The sequence below is a fragment of the Vigna unguiculata genome, chromosome 9 (genome assembly GCF_004118075.2).
Source record: "Vigna unguiculata cultivar IT97K-499-35 chromosome 9, ASM411807v1, whole genome shotgun sequence".
NCBI classification, from domain to species: Eukaryota; Viridiplantae; Streptophyta; class Magnoliopsida; order Fabales; family Fabaceae; genus Vigna; species Vigna unguiculata.
Genome location: NC_040287.1, coordinates 31,151,647 through 31,161,426, shown reverse-complemented (window position 1 = coordinate 31,161,426; position 9,780 = coordinate 31,151,647). Strand labels below are relative to the sequence as shown.

General features: G+C 30.9%; 1 protein-coding gene across 3 annotated transcripts; it reads left to right on the top strand.

Moving 5' to 3' along the window:
• The first annotated feature begins 4,126 nt into the window (after positions 1-4,126).
• LOC114196182 (protein ABIL2-like) lies at positions 4,127-8,728 on the top strand. Of its 3 annotated transcripts, XM_028086740.1 has the most exons (11): positions 4,127-4,197; positions 4,283-4,413; positions 5,082-5,213; positions 5,423-5,505; positions 5,608-5,758; positions 7,093-7,192; positions 7,474-7,566; positions 7,662-7,704; positions 7,791-7,879; positions 8,051-8,196; positions 8,290-8,728. In XM_028086740.1, the coding sequence occupies exons 3-11, from the start codon at positions 5,109-5,111 to the stop codon at positions 8,458-8,460; spliced, it is 981 nt and encodes a 326-aa protein (XP_027942541.1). In that variant the 5' UTR covers positions 4,127-4,197; positions 4,283-4,413; positions 5,082-5,108; the 3' UTR covers positions 8,461-8,728. The 3 variants fall into 3 exon arrangements, with proteins under 3 accessions (XP_027942541.1, XP_027942540.1, XP_027942543.1); XM_028086739.1 differs by having other exon boundaries at positions 4,131-4,413; XM_028086742.1 differs by having other exon boundaries at positions 4,131-4,536.
• Positions 8,729-9,780: the final 1,052 nt, after the last annotated feature.

The window sequence follows — 9,780 nt, the reverse complement described above, 5'->3', positions numbered from 1 at the left end:
TATCTTCTTTTCTTCTCTAAGTAAGTTATTTTCTTTATTAGTTTTCTCTTTATTGATCTTATCTGTTGTTTTTCTATTAATAACATGTTGAATATATTATAAATTACTTGGGATAATATTTTAGATAGGTTCCAAAACAATCTATCTGAAAATACATCATGGATTTGTTATTATTAAAAGAATGTAATTAATGTCTTAAGAAATTAGTTGTACAAAATCAATTACTGAGATTTCTAATTTACATAATGTATAAGATTATTATACATTTCCAAATAAGTTATCCAAAATAATGACCCATAGCAACCACAAACTGAACCATATAATCCATAATATTGGAAGAATAAATATTGTTTTTCATTCTTCCAAATTATGTCATTTAAAACTTAAAAAATATAACTTTGGATTTGGTATTCGAAAATTTAAGAAAAAGACAACATAGCATGAACACCGGAAAAGGAAGGGAGAAAACCTGAACCTACACTAGTTTTATTTTTTTATCAGCAAAAATAACCTACACTTGTATATCACTGAAACCTACAAACCAACAATGAAGAAATATAGTTCAGAGGTAGAAGAAACTATGAGAGTTTTTTTTTTTTCTTCTTTTTCTGCAGCTTAATCCAAAATAAAGTGTTATTTGCTGCTGGACCCACCTATTTCCGTAAATCACGCAGCTTTTGCAGACCGATTCAATTCCCACAAATCACGCACCTCATTATCAAAACAACAAATTCATAACTAAATTATTTTTTATTATTACTTAATATCGCCTTCAAGGACGCCGATACGATCAATGCATAAAGTTTGTGGAACAATTATATATTTTAATATTAACGTAATTCTTACATTAAATATATTTAGTTAATTGGGTTTCTTTATCAATTTGGAAAATTTAACACTGAAATAATCCATCTAGTGTGGCTTGTTAGCATGACGCCATTTCAAAAATTGTATTATTATGACACAATTTCAATATAAAGAAATCCGGTTAAGTGATACTACTTTGGTTTAATTATGGTATAATCATATTACACTAATCCAAAATTTTCATATTAAAATCATGTTACGACTTATAACTATTTTTCTATCTCATGTCTTAAAAAAAAAAGAGAAAATGAGCTTTAAATCCTAACTTAACAACTTCACCGAAAACTGGTAGGATAAATGGTTTGGTATTTTATTAACTAAGATTTGAATTTAAATCTTAAAACATCAGTTTATTCTAAATGTGGAAAGATTGAGTATATTATTCCTTTTTTTTGTACTAAAAATAATTGTGAAAACAGAAGTGTTTGGACTTTTGGGCATTTGTGGTTGTCACGACAACCACCCTGTCGTTCGCCATTGTCTCATTTCCTTCACCAATCTTCAAACCCTTGCCTTATCTTTTCCAACTAAATTACTTTTAATTTAGTGTCCTTTCTGTATAAAATAATTTGACAATTCTAAGTATTATAATTTTGGTTAAAATACTCTCATAGTTCTCGTTTTTGTACCAAAATCTCAATTTGATCATCATATTCTTATTAATCTCAATTAGGTCTGAATTTTTTAGAATGAGTAACAATTAGGTCATTTTCGTTAATATGAAATTAACACCGTTAAGTAGGTGTCACATCTTCTCGTTTTTTTGAATTTTTTTAAAATTTTTAAAAAATATTTATGTCACGTGTCAATTTAATATAGTGTCACGTGTCAATCTAATATGGTGATACATGTCAAATTATTATATGAATCTCAATTTGATCCTCATATATGTTAATTTGATTTGATTTTAGTTCTATTTTTTTTTAATTTTCAATTTTATGTGCTACATATTTAGACCAAATATAATTTTTATATAGATGTCATAATGATACTTTTATTAAAAGTGATATTTCTTTTAAATATTTTTAATAATATTAAGTTTATTTAAATTTATATTTTACATTAAACTTAATTTAAATTTTATTTTAATAAATATATAGATTGATAAATTTATATTCAAAATATTTGTATAATATTATATATCAACAAATTGTATACAAATCTTAGAGTTGACTTAAAAATAACAATTTTATAAATTTAAATGTAAAATTTTAAAACAATTTTATAACAAATTAAAATAAATATATTTAAAATTTTAATATTAAATAAACTTAATATTATTAAAATATTTAATAAAAATAATCATAATATTATATAAAATTTAATATTATATAAAAGTTAAATTTGGTTTAAATTTGAAATTCATGAAATTGAAAATTTTTAAAAAAATTTGGGACCAAAATCAAATCAAATTAACAAATATGAGAACGATATTCATGTAATAACTTGACGTGTGTCACCATATTAGATTGACATGTGTCACGTATAATGTGACACGTATCATAAATATTTAAAAAAAAAATGAAAAAAAAAACGAGGAACTGACACGTGATATCTACTTAATGACGTTAGTTTCCTATTAATGAAAAAAAAAACTTAATTGTTACTCATTTATAAAAATGTAGACCTAATTGAGACTAATAAAAATATAAGATCAAATTAAGATTTAAAACGAAGACCAACGAAATATTTTAACCTATAATTTTCTAATACTTTATCTTAAGGTTTAAATATTAAATTGGGTTTTCTAGTATATCCATTTTATTGTTTTAGGGTATTTTTAATACAAGAATCAATCCATGACTTTAAAATTTAAGTTTTATAACACACCCTATTATAATGTGCAGGCTTAACATAAAATTTACGAGTCAAGTCACGAAAAAGACAAATATTTTTCAAACCTTATGAAATTAGAATTTAAATAAAATTTTATTAAATTATAGATGTTCTTGTGTTAAAATTAAGAGAATATGATCTAACAAAATTAGATCTACTCCACTACATGATTACTGCATTAAGTTTTTCATTTTGTTTATTATTTTGATATTGCAATATAGTGTTATTCTATTTTGGACCATATTGTTAGAGTCTTGCTTAAGTAATAACTTAAGAAAGAAATGTTACATAATTTGTACACATGATATCGTGTCGCCTTATGAATAATTTTAAGACCAACTAAATAACTACCAACTTATAAATTATTTTGACTACCATAAAAGTGTTTGATAAAGGTAATTATGATATTATTTTCCCTATTTATTTTGAAGTATTATTATTATTGTTTTTAATTCAAATTAAGAAAAAATTAACAATATAAAGGTAAAAATATTTTAAAAAATAAAACTGATATTTATTATATAAAGACAAAATTGATTTGATATGGAAAGTTTATCCTATTATTCAAAATAGTATTTAATATTTTTGCATTATGTATGTATGCGTACGACACATACCAAAAGAAAAAAAATAGGGAACAGAGGAGGTGCATCATAGCATAGCATAGGATGCAGGACAGAAGAGTAACACTTGCGTGGGAATGAAGAGTGTGGCGGTGGAGCAGTGAAGGAGGGACCCTTCGTAACGCATAAATAAATACACCAATTCATTTTTTGGTTTTTTTAATAAATCTCTCACATTCTTCTTTTCATAATATCATTTTAAAAGTTAGAAATTTACACTAATTAATCTATTTCTTCAATTTTGTGATGATTTAGATTTTTAATATAGTTAGTCATCCATGAAATTGTCAAATTGTCAAATACATCACCCAATGGAAATGATAAAAGAAAAAGTCATTCCTAGGATTAAAAGTGATATTTAAAATGTGAAACATGTCTTAATTAAAATAAAAAAGTGGTTCTTTTTAGAGTGCTTTGTAACAAACAATAGTTAACACTAGTTATCGGCTTGTTGCGTGTGGAATGATGGTATGTGTTAAATTTTGCATTATTCCTGTCACTCACGTCATCCACTTTGGACGAATACAAGTCAGAAAACCCGCAAAGATAAAAGTAAAACCTTGTGTTTACTTGTTACTCCTTTATGAAAAACCAAACACGCCCTTCCAAAATTAAAGAGAAAAACAAAAGGAAATTTAAAAAAAAACAAACTGGGGCCATCGAATGACAATGATGCGAAGTGGGGTTGTCTTGGTCAGTTTCTGCTTCCCAAAGCAGCAAGGACTCATTTTTTCTTTTTCCCTTTCATTTTTTTTCAAAAAAAATTGATTTTTTTAAATATCAGGGAATGACATATAATTAAAAATTATGTGGATTCCTCGGCCAATGTTCCGACGTGCTCTCCTCTCCCTCTCTTCTCTACTCTCCAACTGTATGTGTTGCAAAACTTGACCTGTCCCTTTCCTTTTTTGCAGTCAAAATCCCAACACCTAACCGTTTTAGTGTGAGTGCTGTAGTGAAGGGTCATCGCAGTGTCTTTTATTTGACATTTGGTTTCCAATGGCAACTGGGTTTTCAAACTTTCGCTTTCCATGTTCCTCTTCACCACTGTGACTGCAGCAAGAAACTCCTTCAAAAGGGTTGCTAGGTTGGTTTCTGCATTCCCGCTGTCTGGTTTGTTTTCTTAACTGCTTAAAGTCAGCAGCTTGGTTTCTTGCAATTGGTTTTTGGGAGCTGTTTGGAGAAGGGTTAATTGTTTGAGCTTGGAAAAGTAACCACCTTCACTTACCCATGTTTGCTTCCTTGTTATGTTGGACTTGTTTGTCGGGAATTTTGCAACTTTCGATGTTTTTAAGGATTGGGTCGGGTTTGCTTTTGAGGGTTTATTTGTTTAGATTTTAATACAATGTGAGTGTTGCAGAAGATTCGGCAAAAATTGTGGAATTTTGCCTTTTAGTTTAAAATTTTCGCTTCTGTTGTTTCAAAATTGTCTCAGAGAATTGTGTTTAATATGTATATTCTAGTTCAGACAACTATATGCTTTGTAGGATAATCAGCTTTTGGTATCTTATTAGTTGTTACAGAAGAGGTTGTCTTCTTCTTTATCTTTCTTCTCAGCTTCCGTTGTTGCTATTGTCTATTTTATCAAGAGCTTTTACCTTTCACTGTCTTGGTCTAAAAGGTGTTTCTGATTTTGGTTTGATCTGTTTCTGTTTTCCTTTGGCAACACCTTTCTTTTTTATCCTCTTCACTCTCACAACTTGACTTTGAAGTTGTTATCGTTTTTTGTTTTTTAATCTTTCCTTTATGGACTAGGTGGTCCTTCTTCCTTTACTTTCATTTATGGGGAAGATCACAACTTCTGCAACCCAACCTGTATCTCAAGAAGCTTCCAATTATGATGAGGTTTTTATGCAGCAGAGCTTGCTCTTCGATGATAGTTTGAAGGTACTTTTATAATTTTGTACTTGCTGTTTAGTTGGGGATATTGGTTTCATTTTTTGTTAGAGCTTTTGGATTCAAGAGGCCTTGTTTTCAATCTTAATACTTAAGATCATTGTCTAATGCATCTGTGGCTTTAATTTAGAATATACTTCTCAATTAAGTGCGATAAAGTGTTTTACTATTTGTTTTTATTGTTGCATCTCTGTTCCTAGGATTTGAAGAATCTGAGAGCACAATTATATTCAGCTGCTGAATATTTTGAACTCTCTTATACCAACGATGACCAAAAGCAAATGTGAGTTGCTTTGCTAGAGCTGGTCCATATTTATGATGATGCTGCCATATCCTTAGTATCATCTCTTTATTGTTGATTTCTTTTTCTGTTCTATGTTGGTAGAGTGGTAGAAACATTGAAGGATTATGCCATCAAAGCTCTAGTAAATACAGTGGACCATTTAGGTTCTGTGACCTACAAAGTAAATGATCTGTTGGATGAGAAGGTCGTTGAAGTTTCTGTTGCAGAACTAAGAGTATCTTGTATTGAACAGGTATACCTAATGATCTCCATTTCGCTTCAGATGGAGAAAGTGCACTAAAGCAATTCTTATATAATTTCTAGGATTAAAAACTGATAGCACTGTCATATTGAATGAGCAACGTGACTTGTTAGTCACACTTTTCTTGAGATGAAAAACTGATCTTTATTGCATGCATAACTCTTCTTATTTCACTGATAACCTCCAGGACGTTGATAAATATCTAGTTATCTAAATGTCTTTATTGCTTGGTGCTGTATGTTGTATTCATCAGAGAAACTTCTACTAAAAGTTATCTGCATATATGCTAATTGAAAACTTCAATTCAATTATCCAAAAAAGAATTGAAAGTGGAATTTATACAATCTGAGAGCAGTTTCAGGTCTTAAAGAAACTCAGAAAGGTTTTGTTCGGTACTATAAATAGTAATTTTGTAATGAACTTGATGATGTGTTAAATTTGTTAAAACAGAAAGAAGACATTCCAACAAATACTTGTTCCACGTTTGATTTAAAAAGTGGTCAAGGGAACCATAATAGAAGTAGCATAGGGCAAAATTCTCAATAAATCAGTTGATAACTTTTCAAGCAAAACAGCACCAAAAAGCAAAAAATATCTACTACTTTTTTAAACCTCTCTTATACCAACAAATAACAACCGCTGAGCCTAATAATTGAACTCTACCCAGCACTACCCTCTCCTCCATCAAAGCTGCTTGTGTTGTGCATTAACTACAAAGCACCTCATAAAACAAGTTATGCTATCACTCAGCTTCTTGTACATGTTGTTTTACTTGTCCTGTCCCTCGGTATGTCTCAAATTCAATCTTGATAAAGTTCATTTTTGTTCTCTTGCAATAGCCAGTACAATAAAAAATTGGACAGTAAAATGATTTAATTACATTAGATAATGGTAGTTGGTGAATTTACCTATAGAAAACTGTATCTGGCAAGAACGTGATAGGTGGTCGGTGGCTGATATTGATGACCACAGTGGATCTATACCTGTCTAAGAATTATCTATATTTTATTCTCAAATTTTTGATTAAGGCATGCTTTGAAAATACCAAGCCCCATTCAATTCTAAGCAGAGTTTTTCATCTGCAGCTGTGACTTTGAACATTGTCCTTTGTTGATATTAGGCTTAAATTCACTGAGTCTTAAAAGAAAATGTTAGCCTATTTTTTTAAATAGCCATGTCAAAATTTATTATTTAAACGTTACTATTATTATAACAGTGGAACTAGATTGGTTAATTTTAAAAATATTAAAGGACTAAATGTGCAATTAATCCTTAATATTATTGAAGCTTGAATAATAATGTGTTTGCTTAATGTGGTACAACAGAGAATAAAGACTTGCCAAGAGTATATGGATCATGAGGGGCGTACCCAACAGTCATTGGTGATTAGTACTCCAAAATATCACAAGCGTTATATCCTGCCAGGCAAGTACCTTGCATTTTCATCTTCTCTTTCTTCTTATGGTGCTGTTTCCTTTTTCCATTTCTATTATATTTTGTTTCTTTTACCATTACAAAGTGTTTTGTTCCCAAGTCCGATGAGATAGCATCGTTAGGGTCAATCACCGCATTCAAGATATTGTCGGCTTTGGAAGGTGGAGTTTCACCCCTGATGATGTCACTCGACTGACTTGGGATCGGAACACATAGTATGTTTATGATGTTGAATGATCACATATTCACATTCCTTAAATTCAAAAGTTCAGTTGGGGAGACCATGCATGGTGCCAACTACACAAAGTCAAAATATGAGGGTTACAACCTAGATGATGAAGATGACTGGCCTCACTTTAGGAATGGTATCTCTTTGTATCCTAATATTTTAATTCCCCTTATCTAAGGATTAACATTAGATATAAGCTCATATTCCTCTTATTGATTTTGTATCCCAAAGCTGTTCGAGCAACAATTAGAGAAACACCGCCATCTACAGCAAGGTAACTACAAATTCCACATCTTATTATAGGATTGAGTTGCTCATTGTCACAATAAGATCCTGAGGCAATTCTTTATTTTGATGCAGAAGAGGGCGTTCTCCATCACCTTCTTTACAACCTCAGAGATCTGGAGCTTTTTCATTCACTTCTTCATCCACGCCTAAAAAAGATTTAGGTTGTACGCACATAGTACACTAAGATATCTTCTTGATTCTTGAGTTTCTTTTTATTACATCTAACGTCTTCCATATTTGATCTTTCTATTTCTTTGCCATTTTCACATAAAAGATGAAGATATAAATCTCACCATGTCTGTATTTTTACAATCTTGTTGCATGCACTGAAGAGAGGCGATCGGTTTCGCCATATCGGTTCCCCCTTCTGCGCACCGGATCTCGGTCAAGTAGGCCTACTACACCCAAGATAAGTAGACCAACCACACCAAATCCGAGCAGACCCACCACACCAAATCCTTCCAATGCTAGACAAAGGGTGAGTTACACATAAATCATGGTTCTTTGCTTAGCATATCACCAATAACCTCAGAGTAGCTTATCTAACTGTTTCTGTTTATGCTTTCACCAGTACCCTTCAGAGCCACGCAAATCATCTTCAATGCGATTATATGCCGAAAGAGACCCTGCCAAAGACGTAGAACAGTACCCCAGTAAGAGTAAACGTCTCTTGAAGGCCTTACTAAGTAGGCGCAAGTCTAAGAAGGATGACATGCTATACACATACTTGGACGAGTACTGATACGGTAGAACCTATAGAAAGCAAGGGAACTATTCAAATATGTCATAGAATCTTTGAAACAAGTCAAATTTTGCTTGCTAGTTTGATAGGCTGCACTTCTTTGTCGTTTAAATCAACATTTTTATACAGTACTTTTCCTTTGTCTTTGTTTTACTTTCTGTAACTAAGCACCTCAAATTATGATGTGTGATAGTGTAATAGCTCAAGCGTTGTTCTGAACAATGAATGTTGTTATATAATCAAGTAAAGTTGGCACCATTTATCTTTTCTTCTTGTAGCAAGTTGAAGTTCAGGGCTTTATGACTGTTCCTGCAACTTTTTAGCCATAATGGCTTATGGAAACAAAATTGTGGTGTAAGCAACAAAATGAATGGAAATTGGATTTGTAGTCGTTGATCTGGAACATGTAATGTTGAGTGTGTATATTCTGTTTCTGTTGTTGCTCATAAGAAACCTCTAACAGATGGGAAACTTCGCGGGTCAATTATTTTCACTGTTACAACTAATCTTGTGTATGTTAAATGCAATTTAATGGACTTTTGCATTTGTTTTCGCTATTAAATATTATTGAAAAAAGTGAAAAAATGCCAACATGTCCTTGTCAATGCGCATTATTTCTTGCAACTAAAGTGGATGACGTGTGTCAATTCGGATTCGAAGTTCCAGCCAACTACTACTTAAAACCTACTACCATTTTCGTTCTAAATAAATGCATCTAGGAATTATCGTTATTTTCAAATAATGTTTACACCAAGCGATGTTCTGCAACTTTCATTTAGCTCAACTGAAAGGAGAAGCTGCATTTCAACAATAGCTTTTAGGTCCATTAATGCAGTTTACAACTGTGAATGAATACTTCCATTGCCAACCAGTAATAGTTTTTGTTTAAAATAAACTTTTCTTAGACATTTCTAGAAAACAAAAAACAAAAAAATTAAGTTTATCTATCAAATGAAATTAATTCGTAGATTAAGCAAATTTGTAAAACTTTTCATATTCACCTGTTAAAGATAATGACAAATTTTGCAGTTAACACAGGAAAGGGTGCTACTCATGAGGACATTCAACTCCATCCATTAAACATCATCATGCATCAGTCACTATGTTGTGTTGCAATTGCAGGATTGAACTCGGTGTGTGTTTGAATTTGCGTCAAATTGATATAAAATTTATTAAAATTGATTTTCTAACGCACAATCAATATGTGTTTGGTTTCCAAAATTATTTAAAAGGTAAAAAATTCAGTTGAATGAGAAACAACTAATTCTTACTTCTGCGTTGAAGAATTGATTTAACTGGAATCAATTCTTTAACGCTGAA

Excerpts from the sequence above, each read along its gene's own strand:
- LOC114196182 (XM_028086740.1), top strand. The coding sequence starts at position 5,109 with ATGGGGAAGATCACAACTTCTGCAACCCAACCTGTATCTCAAGAAGCT. Across the intron at positions 5,759-7,092 it reads GAGTATCTTGTATTGAACAG|AGAATAAAGACTTGCCAAGA; the intron begins GTATACCTAATG and ends GTGGTACAACAG. Across the intron at positions 7,567-7,661 it reads CTGGCCTCACTTTAGGAATG|CTGTTCGAGCAACAATTAGA; the intron begins GTATCTCTTTGT and ends TGTATCCCAAAG.